General features: G+C 39.0%; 1 protein-coding gene across 1 annotated transcript; it reads right to left on the minus strand.

The window, feature by feature from the left end:
* Positions 1–1,121: 1,121 nt before the first annotated feature.
* On the minus strand, positions 1,122–17,611 carry APOBEC2 (apolipoprotein B mRNA editing enzyme catalytic subunit 2). The gene is made up of 3 exons (XM_063141254.1): positions 17,221–17,611; positions 2,324–2,871; positions 1,122–1,271 (listed from the first exon to the last, which is right to left on the minus strand). The coding sequence occupies exons 1-2, from the start codon at positions 17,391–17,393 to the stop codon at positions 2,331–2,333; spliced, it is 714 nt and encodes a 237-aa protein (XP_062997324.1). The 5' UTR covers positions 17,394–17,611; the 3' UTR covers positions 1,122–1,271; positions 2,324–2,330.
* Positions 17,612–18,754: the final 1,143 nt, after the last annotated feature.

Below are 18,754 nucleotides of genomic sequence, written 5' to 3' on the forward strand. Positions count from 1 at the left end.
TGATTTTGATTTAAGTTCGGTATTGTTTGTTTTACTATCTGTGTGTCTAGGCTCCGACTACTCTAGATCTTTACTTTCTGTCTGACTCATGTGTGATTGTTACATACAGTTTTCATTCTAATTGCGCAGAAAGAACACAGTGCAGAAGTTAATCATTTTAGAAAGACCCCAAATTGGGAAGGATATTCTTGCACAACCCCCCTGCACCTATTTGTCTGAAATTTGACAGGCCTCATCCCCTTAAAAGTAGCTACTATGCCTGCCAATTTTATTCAATTATGTTAAAAAGCAAAAATGCTAGCACTGGTTGTTGATTTTCCAGTGATCATTAAGGGTGAGGTATGCACAAAGCTTAGGATTTTCTGAGGCAAGCTTAATTCAGAACCAAGACAAATTGTTCAGCCTTTGAAGTAGTCCAAGACAAATTGGACTGCTTTCTGTATTGCTAAAGCAGGGTTTGAGCCAAATATTGTGGTTGATGTACACCCCTTGTCAGTTGCCTTATATGGCAATGGCTAGGGCTGGCCCTATTTGCTTTTGGAAAATTTTGCCACAATTTAATCAGAGGTATTACAATGACCAGTATTGCTCAAAACATTTCTTGCCCTAGCAGCATGATGTGTAATGTAGGCAGTAAGTGGAGTGGAAATGTCTTCTTTAAACTTGAGTTAGCTTAACTCTATGAAGAGTAGTTTTTACCTCTACTCTTTTGAGAAAAGTATTCACCCAAGATAGGTTCAATAAAAGGTATTTGTTTTATTTTCTCATTTGCTATTTTATAGTATGAATACTTAGAAAATTTGCCACAGAGCAATTAACCTATGGATGTTAGTTCTGCGTCATGAAAGAAAGTGCAAAACATGTTTATGCTTATTTTCTGTTTCTTAAAGAAGACCTGAAATTTTTAAAAGCAAACAAATGCTAAATTTCTTTAATTTACAGTCTCATTTTGTAAAGAGATTTTTGGTGTGGGTTGACTTCTTTTTTCAATGGTGAAACAGCTTGCACTGCTAACCTTTGACTTCATTCCACATCATAATGCTTTTTTCCGTCCGTTTGAACAGCAGCAGTACACTTTTATGAGTTTCAAACAACCAAATGCTTACATACATCATAGTAAATGTATTTTTAGTCTATCAGAATGGCGGTATGTCAACTAGAGACTTCTGGTGTTGTTTTTCTGTTTCAAAGTGGCTCTGGAGGACTGAAGGGGAAGTCCCAGATGTCAAAATATATCATGCTTGTCTCTCCGTAGTGTTGGCAGATTTCTCCTGGAGAGAGAAATGGAGACTTGATTTGCTTTTCTCAAAATATACGGGGCTTAACTGCTCAAAAGAAGCAATGCCTCACTAGTTTATTCATCTTGCAAAGGACTGATAAAATGATACAATTTTTTTTCTTTAATTGTTATGTTTATGGGCGGGTGGGGTGGGGATTTTTCTTCACCCCCTTTCCAAATTCCTAAAATAAATTTCATATAACACATTTTGCCTACAGTCATACTACCTTGAACACGCCCTATCTCGTCTGATCTGATATGACACATTTTATGTAGCTGCAGAAAATTTCTTGTGGTCTTCTCTTACAACAGCTCTAGCCTTCCTGTTGGTAGTTTATATGGATGCTGGTATTAGACATCAGTTTTATACAGTTGAGGTTCCAGTTGAAGTTTATAGTGTTGCTTCATTAGATTAAAACTATTGTGAAAAATACAAACTGTTTCCCTCTCGTTTTCATTGCCTGACTTTAATTGATGGGATTTATAGCTCTATGTTTGCACTGCAAAAAGGCAGTACCATTTCAAATATGCATCTATAACTTGTTAGTTGTAAATTGTAATGCAAGTAATATATTAAGTTTACTTTGGTGATAGAGCACATGCTTCGCATGCAGAGCTGAGAAAGACCTTGCTGGTAACCCTAGACAGCTACTGCCAATCAGTGTAGACAATTGTGAACTAGATGGACTGGTAGTCTGATTTGGAATAAGGTGGCTTCCTTTGTTCTTGCTTCCCTAATTGAAAATGTCTGAGAAAACAGGTTCCATGTAGTGAGGCAACTAGGCTTCACATGTTTACAGGAACTGTGTCAAGTTATTGCCATGTGGAAGTTGCTGCCATGTGACACTGCCTGTGTAATTTATGCAGCAGGCCTCCATATGGCTCTTCTGAAACCAATGTGTCCCATGCTGTTTTGCCCATATTTGCCTTTTCTTACTAACACTGGAAAACCAAAATGTATTTTGTTTCTTAAATTAGATAGTCTGACATCTGAGGAACTGCCCTAGATAGGAAAATTATAGTTTTCAAAAGTCATATACTTACATGAACCTCAATGCAAAACTTCAGCAAGCTTTTCTTCATAATACAAGAAGTTCTCTTGAATGTCCTCCCAGGGTGTAAATGGCTTTGGTTCCTCACCTTCCTCCTGTTCTACAAAATTCTTCCAGATGTATTCAAAGTCTTGAGGCTTCATGATCCTCAGTTTACAGCCAGCTACTTTCATTTTCTTCAGAGCAGCTTGGATTTCGGGTTCTTCCCACATGAAGAGACGGCTCACTGCGATAGAGAGTCGCAGGTTCTTATTCTTCTGCAGTGCTTTAATTATTTGATCAGCACAGCCAACACAGGGGCTAGAAGAGACATACCAGGTGACATTGTAGCGTACACCAGACTCACAGGTGGGCAGGATGGTGTTGAAGAAAGCATCTTCTGCATGGGCTGCTGCATGTTCGTCCTCCAAATAGCCCCGTATGGTTTTTGGCTCCTTGCTTTGAATCTCTATGATATAGCACAGGAATGTCTTGTTCCTGCCTGAACTGTATTCTACGTTCTTGAATTGGAATTTGAAAAAGAAGGCTGGAAACCGCTCCCTGCATAGAAGAGCAAAAGTCTTAGTGTTGTTACACAATTTATAATACATAGTCTCTTTCAACTAATAATATTAAGGTGTTAATTTTATTGTTAATTTCATAACTCTATTTTCCTCTGACCTACGTGAAAGGTAGTGGAAGGATAGGGCAATAGCTACATTTCCTTAATATCTTTAGAAGCCACCACACTCTTTCAGGTAAAGTTTTGGTATAATAATGGGGTTACCAGTGAAACTGGGCAAATCAAGAGGAAAGTAATTACAAGCTATTATCAGTTTTACTTTCAATCTGTAGCACAGCCTTCCCCAACCTAGTTGAGCTCATGTGTTTGAACCCACTAAGAGATCTGTTGAGGCACATATTTAATCCTTTTGATTATCAAATAATAACTTAAAAGGTGGATTTCTAGTCTAGTCCTTAGTTGTACTTAACATCCTTAGTTGTACTTCACGCAATATTATATGCTGGTTTGTGGACATGCTAGTAGATGGAGTTCCGAGAAGCTAATTTTCTCTTGAGATCATGAAAGGGTTTGCAACTAAGCCCCTAAAAGTGAATGCTGATATACTTGCCTATCTACTCCTAGGTTGGCTCCCTCTGTTGTCTTTCTGCCAGCATGCAAATGTGTTTTTGTTTTCGGGAAGCCCTTGGCATATGGGCTAGTCTGCTGCTGAATTGCTTGGTGCTGCTGAATTCTTCAACTGTGATGTTTTAATTGTGTTTTTAATTTATTTGCTTTGATATTCTGCTTTAATTAAGGTTTTGTTTTAATTCATTTTTATTCTTAGCTTCCTTGAGTGCCATTCTTTGCCAGAAAGGTGGAATTTAAATTAAATAAATATTTTTTTGTGTATTCATTTTGGTTCACTGTATATTAAGATGTGCATCTTCTCCCCTTTTCCAGCTTCTTTCTTACAGCCAAGATGCCTCATCTAGGGCTGTTCTATCCTTGGTACAACACATGGAAGTTAGCACTTAATCCCAGTACATATTTTCCTTCCCCTTCCCCAGTGAGATTTCCAGTGCTAGGAATCTTCTGACCTTTCTGCAGCATGGGTACAGACTCTGCTTGACTCACAGATGAGTCAAGATTTGGAACCTTCTATAATGCTTGGAATCTTCATTGCCTTGCAAAAGCTATTCATTCTGCAGTTTGAAGTGATTAAAAGTAGATTCCCTGTTGGGAATGTAAAAAAAATGCAATTGTTTTTAATTTTCTCCACAACTCTACCTACTTGTATCCATTCTTTTAAAGTTCTTATGGATGTATGTCATCAGTTACATTTGTCCATGGCATGACTTTTGTTATGCCATCACCTCACATTTTCTCCAGCTGTTGTTTCCCTTCTCTAGTTTGAGAACTCTCTCAAAATTGCAAACCTGAGCTATGTGGGTTTTCAACTGAATGCAAAAGTTCATTCTAACATTTCACTTAGTATACCTACCACGAAGTAAGATGAGGCAGTTATCTTAGGTAGACCTTGGGTGCCATCACCATGAGACTTAGGGTGTCTCTACATTAAGCAAAACAAAAAAAAACCACCTGCATCTTTACTAAGGCTTTCTGCTTTTGCTTTCTTTGCAGGATTAGGAAGGGCTCCTATATTCAGCAGACACATGGTTTGAATTGAGGCAGTGCCTTCCTCTTTCCCTGGCAATGTGTGCAAAGGAGCGAGGAGGAGGAGGCTTGTTTTAGCCGCTTAACTTGTGCTGTACTGTTTCCTCGCACCCCCCCAGGAAAGCTGGGGTGGAGAGTGAGAAGCTACTGAAAATACAGTTCATCAATACAGTTTTTCTGTCTTTAAGGATTATCTTTTCAGTGCCATGCTTTTATATGGAGATTGAACTCAATAGAGCCTAAGCGTATCCAGCCCTCCCTATCAAGCTTTAGGATTGCACTGATAGTGCTCTTTTGTCTTGATCAAGGTTCCACCTTGTAAAATTGGCATTTCCTCCACTGTATCTCTTGCAGGTGAATTTCTTTCTATTGTATGCATGAGAAAAAGTGGCCTATAGAAGCTGATGCTGTAATAAATAGTTACACTTTAAGGTGTGCCATAGCTTAGTTTGTTCTCTTTCCCGCTGTACTAACATGTCAGTTTTTCTGGAATCAAAAAAATTCACTAACTTGAAAATTAAGGATAATTTTTACCAGTAAAATGGGTAGCAAATTTTCAGGTGACTTTAGTATGTTTAAACAAAACCAAGACACTCTAGGATTTTAAGTGGCTGGTTTGACTCAGGAAAACATTTTGTTCATTGAACGTGCTAATGCAGTCAAAGTGTCTTGTATAGGTAACATAACCATCTTGTGTTTTTATGTTCTACTTAATTTTAAATTAATGCAATGTACAAATTTCACTGTGTGTTCTGTTGGACTTTAAAGAGAACTTTCCCCAAGTCTTTGAAGTCCCTGTCCCTAGCAATCACAAATTGTACCAGATGTCTTGTGCACCCTGCAGCTCTTGAAATGCTTAGTTATTCATCATTGAAAGGGCAAGGGAGAAAGAAACTGGGTGTACCATAAATCAGCACATATATATATGCACACATCTCTGACACAGTCATCTTTTAAGCTATCTTGCATGCCTTTCACTTTGCTCTTAACAATAGCAGTTTATTTCTAAGCCAACAATTATTCAAAATTTACAAGCATTTAACACTTGTAGCTCCCTGCACATCTGAGACAGGAAGGCACAGACTAGCTGACCAATTCTGATACTCCCAGTTTGCTGTAGGAAAATAATTATGTCTTCTCTATTCAAGTTTCTGTTCATAAAAGAGGGTGGGTGTGTTTGAGAAATACCTATATCCTTGTTTTATTTATTAAAAAAGTGCTATCTAGCTTTTACTACGTCAAATGAGTCACGGAAAGCAGATGCCAGATGATCTGGTGTTTAGAGATCAGTCTTAAATAGAATTAGAGCCTCTCTCTCTGTGTTTCTCTTTCCCTTTGTGAGAATGCTTTTGTCATTATCTCCATGCAGGGATTATTGTGGAAAAGACTGGATTTAAAATCCTAAGTGAATTTGTGAGCTGGGTCTGGCAAAGTGGATATTCTTTGTCATTTCCTAGAAAAAAACCAAATCACTTTGCTTTTCGATTATTGTATTTTCCTACATGTATTCCACCTAGGCAGTTAGTCCAGAAGCACTCCCCTGGAGGATGGTGATAACACCAGAACCAATGGCTCCTTGTCCATTACTCCTATCATTTTATTTATATACATTTCTACCTTACTCCTATTATGAAACAGGGGTAAGTTAAAAAGCTAACAAGTAACATGAAGGCCAGGGTGGTATAGGAGCATCAGACTTACTCAAATTTCCATTGAGCCTTGAAGCACAGCATTTCTCAACCTAGTCTACCTCATAGGATAGCTGTGGAGATAAAGTGAGTGTGTGGGACAAATATCTTGTTCACTGCCTTGAGCCCCATGGAGGAATAATGTGTACATTATACATTTTATATTGTATTTTATAGTATGGTTTTATACTGTTGTTTTATACTTTGAATGTTTTTAATTTTTGTGAACTGCCCAGAGAGTTCCGGCTATTGGGCGGTATAGAAATGTAATAAATAAATAAGTACATATACAAATTCCTTTGAAATGAAGTAAGCTGCTTCTTAAATAAATATTGAAGGCTGAGGGTGTGAATCTTGATTCCTGTGTTCCCTCTGTAATTGGATGGATCATAGCATAGTAGAGTTGGAACGGGCCTATAAAGCCATTGAGTCCAACCCCCTGCTCAAAGCAGGAATCCACATTAAAGGACAGATGGCTGTCCAGCTGCATCTTGAATGCCTCCAGTGTGGGAGAGCCCACTACCTCCTTAGGTGATTGGTTCTGTTGTATTGCTATAACAGTCAAATCCAACAGGATATTGGAAAGAAATCAGATTATCTGGTGTCTCCCAGTCTTAGGGCAGAACTATATGACACATGTTGGTGAAATAATGTGAATGTACTGGTAGGGGAACATTTGCAGGGGAAGGTCAGTAGGTGAAGGGATTGCTTAACCCTATCTTCAGCTATTTTTGTCCATTTTGCCCTAGCTAGGCTATAAGAATTGCTTTGACCTATGACCACTGAGAATCTCTTCAACCTCATCATCTCCAAATAAAAAGCTAGGAAAGTAAAGTGTTTTTTTATAGTACAGAGGCTAAACCCAACATTATGCAGGCGGATAATAAAAAGGCAAGAGGAACACAAAAAGAGTTCCTCTTGCCTTTTCACCTCCAGCACCTACCCTTGGAGTAGATTTGGTGTGTGCATGGTGGGAGCAGAAATTCAGTCTTCCAGCAATGTATGTTCTGCTAATGAAAGAACACCATTGGATACAAGCCATAGATTTTAGATGGAGTCATGCCTCTCCTGAAATGAACATATTTTGGAAACTAAGCTGTCAACGCTGCCTTGACATTCACCTGTTCCCACAATGGTAGGCAGTTGGCATTGCAACTCAGCTTTACAGTATGAGACATGCATAAATTCAGTCATCTGGCTGTGTCATCACCATCCTGTACAATGCTTGTCTCACCCTGTCCACAACTTTTTTTCTGACCTATATAAACTGTATTATTGCAAGATTAACATGAATCCTTAATAAGAACATAGCATTTTATAATTTTAATTATTGACTGTTATGTTTTTTTTTGTGTTTGCTGCTGATTTTAGCTTGTTATTTATTTGTTTTAATGATGACCATTTAATGTTTTTTATATTTTGTAAGCTGCTTTGAGCAACTTGTCTTTTGGCGCAGAAAAGCAGAGTTTACATTTCTTAAATAATAGGTTGAGCACAAAGCAGAGTTTACATTTCTTAAGTAAGAGGTTGAGCGCAAAGTAGCTAGTATTTGTTCCGAAGAGACTGCTTCTTCCCAAATAGGTTATGCCGGTCTTTACCTTCTGAGGGGGAGGCCTTGCTTCCCGTACTATGGCTTACTGATGTTCACTTGGTTGTGATGTGTAGGAAGGCCTTCTCCATTGTGGTCTCCACCATGTGGAATCAGGCACCTTTGCCAGATAAGAAATAATCCCAGATTCCCCAGATTTCATTTAAAAAAGAAAGAAAAGAAAATCTCTAAACCTTGTAGAACCCAATATACAATATGCAGGCACCATTCTGCCTAGTCATTTAGTGAGAGACTAGCTTGTTCCTGTTTTTCAGTGTTTTTTGCCAGAGAATGAAGTTATAGCAATGATTGGCACACCCATTGTCTTGAGAAGGAGCTTCCTGGTTCATTTTTAAACCATTTTGGGGGCTTCCCTGGTGGAGCGATTGCTACCCCATAAAATACAATTGAGAAATCTAGGATTTTAGTAGACTTGTCTGTCATTGGACAGTACTGTAACTGTTGCAGTACTTTAGGTCCTTAAAGCAAAATGAGAGAGATCTGGATGTGCAAAAGACCTGGTGACTTTTTCCTTATTTATACCTAAACATTCCAAGTTTTATGAAGCAGGTGTTTTTGTGCTTGTGTGCCAACTTGGGAGAACCCAGATGACTTTGTGTTTTTAAGTTGCTTTTCGGATTTTGTGGCAGTACAGCACACTCAAAGAACACCCAAAGCCATACAAAAATGTTTCATACTCATCCTATAGGGAAGCAAGTTGAGTTTTGGAGGTGCTTAGAGCTGGTGCATAAGGGTACTAGGATGAAAGGCGTGGTAATACTTTGTGTGATTTGTCTCCATGGAAAACTGGCGGATCCTTTTGTTTCTGCTTTCCACTTTAATGGAGCAGTGTGTTTATAACCAAAGATTGAAATTTGGGGTTTCAACTTCATTTGTTGTTGCCTTCTGTTAGAGTACTAGAGTAATGTTCCAATTTGTCATGAAGAATGTGTTGATTACATTGGCATCTTTACTGTGAAAGGAAGCAAAAGTCTAGTGCTTTAATTCTGTTGTTGGTAATCCACTTTTAGCCTTTCATCTGTAATTCCCATAGAGTGCCCGTTCATTGTACAAGAAACACTAGGAACAGCATGTATTAAAGACTTTACATGGTCCTAAAATGTAGGCAGGCAACAATTGCCCTTAAATATCCTTTTATGAAAATATACTTAAGTGGGCAATATAACATATAAGAAGAGCTCTGAAAAAAATTCTTTGCAAGAGTAGAATAATAACTATGGGTTAGAAATAAGTAGAAAAGGTTCACTTTTAAAAAAAAAACACCCACCTTTCTATGGTGCTGTATAGTGTTTCTATACAGCACCATCTTTCATTGGTAAATTGTCATCCTTATGACAATTACAGCCTGTACATGTAATTGTACAGTGGGGCTTACTCCCAGATAAACATGCAGAGGACTGCAGCCTAAGGGGTTTACAATGAACTTTGACTTTTAAATATGTGAGCTAAGCTAAAATAATGTGTTCACTTTGATTAAAAACTGTTAAAAAAGAAGTATCTCCTGTCTTTTAAAAGTATTCTTCAGTTGAAATAGCTGTATGTAACAGGTTCTTAATTCGTGCCCCTTCCATTTAAAGGAACATTATTTGCCATCTCTTCTTCTGCACTACAATGCCTATGAACTGCCCCTGGCTCAATATCTCTTTCCCCATGTCTGCCCCAGCTGTAACGTGTACAAGCTTTTGCCAAATGGGAATGAAGCCATTGCATAGTGAGTATCACAGTATACACTCGTGGCTGCCAGGGTTGTGGAGTGGGAACATTGATACTATTTGTTGGTAATAATTTAAGGACTCTTCCACCCAATGCATCATCCACGTTTTGGGTAAGGTGATCCCCATTCCAGTTGCTTCTAGTCCATACAGAGTAGTAGAATCATCATGGGAGGGAGGCAAGAGCTGCCACCACATAATGTAATCATGTTGAAGTGCCTTGTGTGTGAGTGTAACCGTTAGCCTTGCATATTGTTGTCTTCCGTGTTCCTGATGAGAATACACATTCACATGTATAATTAGTCCAATGCACATTGCAAAAATGTTGCCCATGGTTGTATCAAAGCAAATGTCTCACAATCACATGGTCTCAGTGTTCCCCAAACATGAAAATATCTTTCTTTTCAGACAATGTTTTATCATTAGTGGAGACTGCAAATCCTAAGTCTTAAATAGTTTGATTGTCAATTCCCCAGTCTTTATCACACAATGCATTTTCTTAGATCCTTTGAGTCCCCCCCCCACTTTGTATTCTAAATACAGGAATCTGCACTTCTAAAATCACACATTAATTTATTCAAATGATCACTTGAAAATCTTCCAGTTTCAGTTAATATTACCTGTTTATAAGCTTTGTTTTTCCTCTTTAAACAGAACCACACCCCTTCCAACAAGTGCAGGAGAAGACAATCTTCCACTTGCCTGCAATATTTCTGCAGATAGTTAAAATTAATTGCTTTCTGGTTGTTGTTTTAATGCTCAACCTGTTACCTGCTTTTATTCTAGCTGAAGATCTTTCCTTTTGATAACACACTCATGTAAAATTGGCAACTCCTACTGTTTTCCTAGAAAGTATATGCCTCCTATGTATTTTTATATTTGTGGCAATCTCAAGTATTTACTTTACAAATGTGAAGCTCCTTCCTTACTGCCAAATAAAACACACACACACACAAATTACACATCTTTGTATAGTGTCTGGCAGAGGTGGTGACAGTGGTAGAGTTATACAAGACAAAGTTTTCGCACCCATTATTTTGAAGGAATAAAATATAGGCTTATATTAGGTATATATTGTAGTTTTGCATTCAAGGTCAGCTATTTGTGGGGAAATCCTCACAAAACAAGTGATAAATGCATTTATTTGGTGGAAATGAATAACTTGTTTCAATGGTGCATTCTTCAAGTAAGTATCCTTAGAATTCTATGGCTTGTCACTTGGAGCTCAATTAGATGAGCTTTTTATTGCACGCTCGTTACTGGGCACTCACGGATTTTCCCAGGTCCCTCTCACGATGTCTGCCTCCATTTTGCAAGTGATGGGTGCTGCTTGCAGAGGGGAATTGGGGCATAACAGAATTGGCAGGGCCGTAAGTGTCCCATTGGATATTGCTACATAGTAACGTCCTGCATGAATACATCATGTCAGTCTATTTAAACTCCTCACTATCCTTTAGTGTATAATTGCATTGCCTCATTCATGGAATTTTACAAGAGGTCCAGATTATATTAACTTCCATTGGTAGCCTTCCTGTGTGTTTTCCCATTGCTTCTTATTCCTTTTTCTTACCAGAGTAGCTGCACAATGCTTTTTGAGTGTTAGTACTAGGAGCCCCCCCCAGCCATCTGTAAGCACTTTTGATATCAGTTATCCACATGATTGTGCCAGTAATCTGCCACTGCCAAGAAGAAGGGAGCAGGATTTGCACTTTATCTTCCTCCATCCTCTAGGCTGTAGCTACTGACTGATAGTTTAATTGACATTGTAGAAGAACGAAGTGTAAATGAATGCATCCATAGAAATCTCAAAAAATAATAATACATTGGCTGCTTTAGGACATGTCATAATGCTGTAGAAAGCAGCAGGAGGATATTCTTAATTATAAAGACTGGTCAGATTCCCAGCACAGTTTCTACAGCTGCACCTGTTTGGAGCAGCATCAAAAAACCTGGCAAGGCAACATGTAGCTTCCCTAATGCAAAGATGGAAATTAAAATGCTTGAACTGCCACTGGATAATTAGATAGAACTGCCGGTATGTTTGGTGTTTTTAATCTCCTCATTAGCTGGATGGCAGTCTTCATCAGACTGAAGCTTATAAATAAACAGAAAATTTTAACTGGGATTTCTCTTTGCAGCTACAGGGGTTGTGTCGGGTGCTTCCAGATGGATGGCTCCTAGCACTAGCAATCAGAAGGCATTGTGCAGCTATTCCATCTTTTTAAAACAAATTTTCTGCGTTAAAGAAAAAGGCAGAAGAAACAGTAAAACAAAACATGGGAGGGTCACGAATAGAAGGCAATGCCAACTAGGGCCCCCGTAAACTACTGTGAATGAGGCAATGTGATGGCACAATAAAAGCCTTATCTGGAAGTATCCTTAGACTTGAGGCAGCACCTTTTTTATGAGCAAAACTTTTAAAAAGAAAAATGTGAAGGTAAAAAAAATCTGTTTGTCTTGCTGCAGATGTTTAAAATGTTGACAGGACCACTGAAATAATCTAGATGTCTGGTATAGGTTTTAGCAAGGCCGTTGAGTTAGATTTAATTAGAATTAGTTTGGAATGTCAGAATATGTGCAAACGTATCTCTGTAAGAGTTCTCAGGAGAATAGCTTCACGTACTCTCTGTCTCGGCATTGAGGCTGTAAGACTTCTCTGGAAAATGGATAAAGTGTTTAGAAAGGTGCGAGGGGGGGGAGTCTTGTTGAAGGAGTCACTCAGATTGTAGGATCATCTTGGTGGCTGAGCAGTGCCGCCCTGTTTGGACACGGGCATGGTCTGTGGGCCAAAGCCCCTGTCTGTGAAGTGGTTTTGAACAGGCCCACACCTCCCTTTACAAGCTGGAGCAAAGGCGAGAAGTCTTTGCAAGAATCATCTTTCGACTCATGACCTGAAATCCGTCCCTGTTTGCATCCATCACCATTTGGGACTTTGAAAGCACTCTGCACATGCACTCTCTTCTATTTGGACTTTGGGTTACTAAGGACTGTGCCCTGAAAAGTGCTGTGAGGCATTTCATAGATTTGAACTCTTGTTTGTTGTGGATTGTGTGTGTTCGTTCATCAACTGCGCAGTGTAAGGGTAGACTGGGGTTGATTTTTATAGTTGGACTTTTTCTCTGCAGACTCAGGTGTCGGGGAGTTCCCTGTGCTATCAACATGGGACTTCTTGTGCCTGAGATTTTTACTCATCCCGTGATCTTGTTTAGGCTTTCACCATGTTCCCTGAGTTACCAACGTGTGGCTGCGTTTGGACTAGCTCCCTTGGGATGGTTTATTAAGCCTTTTAAGAATGTCTCATTGTGATTGCCTGATGTAACAAAGCAGGAATCATTCCCCTCCCTTGGTCAGGACTGGAACCCGTTTTTGGAACCGTTGAGATGGCAACTGGGAAACCAGGTTGTTATTGTAGTGAGTAGCATTTTGACTGTACGTTATCTTGGAGTGTGAGATTTCCCTCAATAAAAGAAATCTCACTGACGTGGATGCCCTGTGTCAGTTTGCTGGAACGTGTGAATGCTGGAGGAAACGGGGAACATGACACTAGTGTGTCCTCTTGTATTAAGTAGGCATTAATCTTACTACTTAAGAGGAATTTAATACAGTGAGTAGTTAAACTTAGGTCTGGGTTCAAATTTCATCTCACCATAGACTTATTGAACAGCCTTTGGCAAATCATAATTTCTTAGCCTCTGTTCCCCAATTGAAATAGAGGTGGCTGTGATTATGAATGTGGCAAGGATTGTGAAGAACCTCAGCTTTGTTTAAAAACCTCAATGGCTCAGTTAATATTTAATAATAAATATCAATGAAAGCCCTATCATAAACCAAATTCAACAACAACAGGGTTATACTAATATTTATTGACCTAACGCAAATGTGTTTCAACCATTAAGGTTTTTGTCAATGGGAGAATTTTTTTAACATATCTGTAGCTCAAAGATCAGCAATAAATTTTATGCCCTTTTTTTACCATAACTGTAGCCTAAAGAACAGCAATAAATTTTAGGTCATCTCAAGATAAGACTTGCAAGACAAAAATATAGAAAGTTTCAGATACCTGAGGTAGCCTTGATTTGTTAAACTAGGCACAAATATAGACTGATATAAGTTTTCTTTACCAGTAAGTCTACACTATGTAGCTTATCTTTCTTGCCTGCTGTGGTTGATAACTGAATGCACCGAGGGGGAAGGGAACCCACCATTCCCTCCTGTTCCTGAGATGTATAAAAGAAGCAAAATCATACAGTATAAATTAAGTAACAGTACCTGATCACAAATAAGTTATCTGTAAGCAATTAAAACCAAAGTATTCTCACCAAACCAGATGATTTCTAGTTGATGCATCCATGTGCCAACCCAAAAGGTAAACAAAACTGTAGATAAGGTACTGTTCTTAAAAAGTTTAAGCACCTCAGGCTTGGGTACAGTAGGTAATCCATTGCTCTGAGTTTATGGCTGTTAAATGTAGAGCAGTGGATTATGTATTGTACCCAAGCCTGCAATGTTTAGACTTTTTAAGAACAGTATCTTACCTACAGTTTTGTTTACCTTACAGGTTGGCAGCTTCAACTAGAAAACATCTGCTCTGGTGAGTTTGGATTTCTTTCAGGTCTTATTCTGAGAATTCAGCCTCATAATTTTTGTTGTTGTTCGTTGGGCTACAGTTACAGTGAAACAAAATCCTTTCCACTTAATAGTCGAAAATACATTTGGGATAGGTCAGTAAGTTTTAGTATAACTCACTGTATTACAATTGTATCAGAAAAAGTCTGCTGTGAAACCAGTGATATCACTATGCGTAACTGCAACATGCTGGACTGTCAACTTCTTGCTTTTGCATAATTTTACAGTTGTAGTATCAAAAAAAATTACATTCATTTTCTACACTTCATATTTTAGACTAGTTGTTTTATTAAAGTTTGTTTTATTGTAGCCCATTTTTATCCTCAGTTACTTATAAGCTTCCTTAAACGTGTTCTGCTTTTTTAAAATACTTAACACTAACATTGGTTAACATGACTCTGACTAAGCCTCTAAAATCAGCAAGCAGAAATTACTTGGAAAGAACGCTCAAATAAGTGGTGCTATCAATATCTCAGCCTGCAAATGAATATCTTCTGGATGTGCTGGATGTACAGAACCCAACAGTCTCGAGTGTATTTGCAGAAATGGATTGTAGTTCAAAAAGGTTTATGCCATTATAAATTTGTTAGTCTTTAAGGTGTCACATGACTCCTTGTTTTGACTAAAAGGACTACCCCTCTGGAAATTCATATGAAGATGTGAATCCTACATAACAAAAGACAAGAAAACAAGTCATTAACTATGAGAACTTTCCAAGGTCTGGGGGATGGGGTCAGCATTTGCCTTTAACTTCCTTGGCCTTTAGTCACTTCCATTGTGAGTTCTGTCTTTAAAGTTGCCTTCCCTAACTTAATGCCTTCGAATGTTTTGCACTGCAATTTCAATCAGCCCAAGCTGATGGCCAATAGTCAGGAATGCTGTGAGATGTAATCCAAAACATTTGGAGGGCACCAGGTTGAGGAAGCCTACTTTAAAGTGAAGACTGAAATTCTTAATTTATGTTTTTAGATCTAAAATACCTTTTAATAATCTTGTCTGGGTTAAAACTGACAAAGAATCCTGTGGCACCTTAAAGACTAACATATTTACTACACCATAAGGTTTTTTGAAATATAGCCTGCTTCATCTGATGCATATAGGTTATCCAAGAACTCAGGATAACATTTCATGCATCAGATGAAATGGGTTGTAGTCCACGAAACCTTCTGCCATAATAAATGTGTTAAGTCTTTAAGCACCCCAAGACTCTTAGTTGTATTTGCTGCAGCAGACTCCTCCTCCTCCTCCTCTGGAGCCTGTGTTGGTTGGAGCTGTTGGAAGTTAATACTCATGAAATTGAGGTAACAGCTATAGATGAAATTCTATTATTCTAGCCCTAGTCTTTGCCAAGCAAAAATCCATCTCGACAGCATGATTTCTTTCAATAATTCAGCATTCACACGAAGCCAGTGTGGTGTAGTGTCAGACCAGGATCCAGGGACCCTCAGGTCCAAATCCCTCTTACCCTTGAAGCTACTGGGTGAGCCTGAATCTGTCACTATAAATCTCACCTACCGCATGGGGTTGTTGTGAGAATAAAATGAGTGGGGTGACTATCATGTACACCATCCTGAGCCTCCTTGTGAGGGAGGATGGGAAAGAGATAACATAAATAATACTTCATTCTCAGTTCCCCAGAGGTGGATCACTTATTTGTCTTTCTAGCAGTGTAAAGCTGGCAGAACTGAAGGAGCTCGCTTCCATGATCCTATTTAATCTGTGATCCAGCTGACCAGAAGCAATTGCCAATATATGAAACATAACATATATGTGATAAAGATTATTTACTGCACAATTCTATGCATATTTACTTAGAAGTAAATTCCAGTGAGTTTACTGTCAAATAAGTCTATAGGATTGTAGCTTAGGCTCCTAGTTCCAAGTAATTCAGCAGCTTGTGTTGTTAAAGTGGATATTTACAATTTGCCCCAAACTGCCTTGCTGCTATTTTTGTTAGTGAGACCAAGGAATGAATAAAATATTTACTCTTTAAACTATTGCTCCACCCTAGCTTAACATCCTAGAATAGAGCAAGATGATACTCATCAAAAGAACAGAAGCTTATAGACCTTGAAACCAGGAGCTGCCCAGCACAACAAAGCATTGTGTCAGGGCTTAGCTGTAAATTCCATTCATCGGCGTTTACTTTGGTGCTCTGTAACATCTGTACAGATCAGCTCATAGTGATTAGTGAAAAATAAATGGTGTTGCAAAGGTACTGATCCAAATTGCCAGCTGAGATAGAATTACTGTATTCAGATCCTTGATTAAAGTTTATGACCAGTTCTGGTTTGTCTCGTGAATGAAATACATTGGTGTAGACATCATGATAAGGTAATGAAGATAAAGATGTATTCTTTGCTACGGGTCTTACTTGAAACCATATGTATTGCATTTATATGCTGCTATGAAAACTATTATTCATGCTTAAAGAGAGCAGATTATTTTTTTCTGCATTAATCTTTCCTCTATAGACGAATAAAGATTTGCTGATTTCATTATGTGACTGTTACATAGTGTATTGCTCATATCACTAATCTGTTATGGCTTTCCCAAAGATTTGATTTTAGATACCCAGATATTAATCAGAAAATGCTGCCATTACTCTCAGTTTAGGAGTTGGATTAGATCTTAAGTCTCTGTAGTACTAGTCAATGAGAAAGTTTCCTCTCTCTGTGTGTCTTTCTCTCTTTTTAAGTGGAGCTGCTTATGTGGAAAAGGTTAAACAGATGCATGACATTTCTGTGGGCTCAGTTCATAAGTTAGATTCTCCCCTCCCCTCCCCCTCCCTGGGTAAGGGAGAATAATAGTTTTGGGGCCATAACTGCTAATGATTAAATAAATGGATTTGCCACTGATGTGCTTTCAGCTCATCCTGCATGGATAAAATGTAAGATTCTCCAATTTTTATTACAAAGCTCAGAAATAATCTGGTTTCCTCTTTAATCAGCAAAAACTTGTACCTGAGGCAAACTTCTTTCTAAACAAGCCCACAAACATTGTGCTGGCCAACATCTGCAAATCCCTGAATAGAAATCTTCTTTTGACTTCCATGCACTTGCTAGTGACGAATATGAGACAAAATAGGTCTCTTACCCTGTTACAATTTCAAATGGTGGCAGCTCCTCCAGTTCCTTCGGCTTTTCAGCCTCCTCTGGGTTCTCTGGGTTCTCTGCGTTTTCAGCCTTTTCTGCATTTTCAGCCTTTTCTGCATTTTCAGCCTTTTCGCCATTCTGGGAGGCTTGGGGCTCCTCCTGCTTCTCTGCCATCCTGTTGCAGTGGGTGCCCAAAGACCACAGTGGTGGCCAAGAGCTGTGCTCAAGCTTCAGAAGCAGAAATGTGACGGGGGTGGGGGTGGGGAGAAGAGCTGGACGTTCCAGTTGTCAGGAGCTATATATGGACTAACAGCAGTGGCAGGGATGGGAGCAGGCTAGGCTGACCCCAGCACTCTCAGATGTCGCCTCTACTTCACTTTCACTCTGGCCCTAGACTCTTTCTTGCCCCTTTTTATTTTGAACGTGAAGTGATGAGTTCAGCGTGGGCGGATTAGGTGATGGATGGAAAATCCTGAATGCAGAAGTAACCCATTTATCCATAGTCATGACAGAAATCTGGCTTCAAGCAGGAGAGCTGGCCACTATCCTACGTTCCTGGACTAAACCAATGTGTCCTCCTCCTGCCCTTGATGGACTACCCTGCCAGAGTAGACAGGAAGAGGCAGGTTCAATGCCACCATTTCCTTTATTTTAAAAAAAATGCCTTTGGTTATTATTGGTTGCAGCTGAGCCAGAAGTTGATGGGGGGCTTTTGTTAAAACCTCCTTTATATTCCTGCCATGAAAAATGTAGCTTTAAAATGCCAGTTTCCATAGGGACTATACTAAGAAAATGAGACACAAAATTCATTTAGCATCAGTATCACACACTTCAAATATTTTGGGTGAGAATATCTGAACCTCCACTGATTTAAGCATTCTTGGCCTCTTTGCGTGTCTGAGAGTATGTGTGTTGGGCAGAATATTTTCTTCATTGAAGATTCAAGAAGTGCCCAGCAGTATATTGCTGTTGTAATTTCAGTGTGACAGCATTCGTTAATAAGAAATATATAATAAAGAGTTTCTGTCTATTAGGTGACATCTTCTGTTGCTTCTCTACAGTCAGACTGGCTGTTAATGTTTTGCTCAGCTACAAATCACAGTCAAGGGACCATGATCAATGTGTGCTATGGTTGGATTGGAGATTTTAAAAAATTGAATGCGCAAATGAATGTGGGAAGATGAAAATTATGCCCAGATGGATTATGCATAGGAGAGCAGTTTGAGACATGAGAGTGAGCATGCCATGGAGCATAGGAAACTGCTTTATACTGAGTCAGACCATTGGTCTGTCTAGCCCAGTACTGTCACTACTGACTGGTAGCAGCTCTCTAGGGTTTCAAGCTATATTCCTCCCTAGCCTGGAGATGTCAGAAGTTGAACTGGGACCTCCTGCGTGCAATGCATGTGCCCTATCATTGTGCTATGGTTTACTTCCCCACCCCCCCACACACATACACTGTGAAATTTGGAGCAAGGTAAATTCTTTGAATTGTAGTGGATTTGGCTCTGGATCAGGAGGAAGTAAAGGTCTGA

The sequence above is a fragment of the Elgaria multicarinata genome, chromosome 1 (genome assembly GCF_023053635.1).
Source record: "Elgaria multicarinata webbii isolate HBS135686 ecotype San Diego chromosome 1, rElgMul1.1.pri, whole genome shotgun sequence".
Classification (NCBI taxonomy): domain Eukaryota; kingdom Metazoa; phylum Chordata; class Lepidosauria; order Squamata; family Anguidae; genus Elgaria; species Elgaria multicarinata.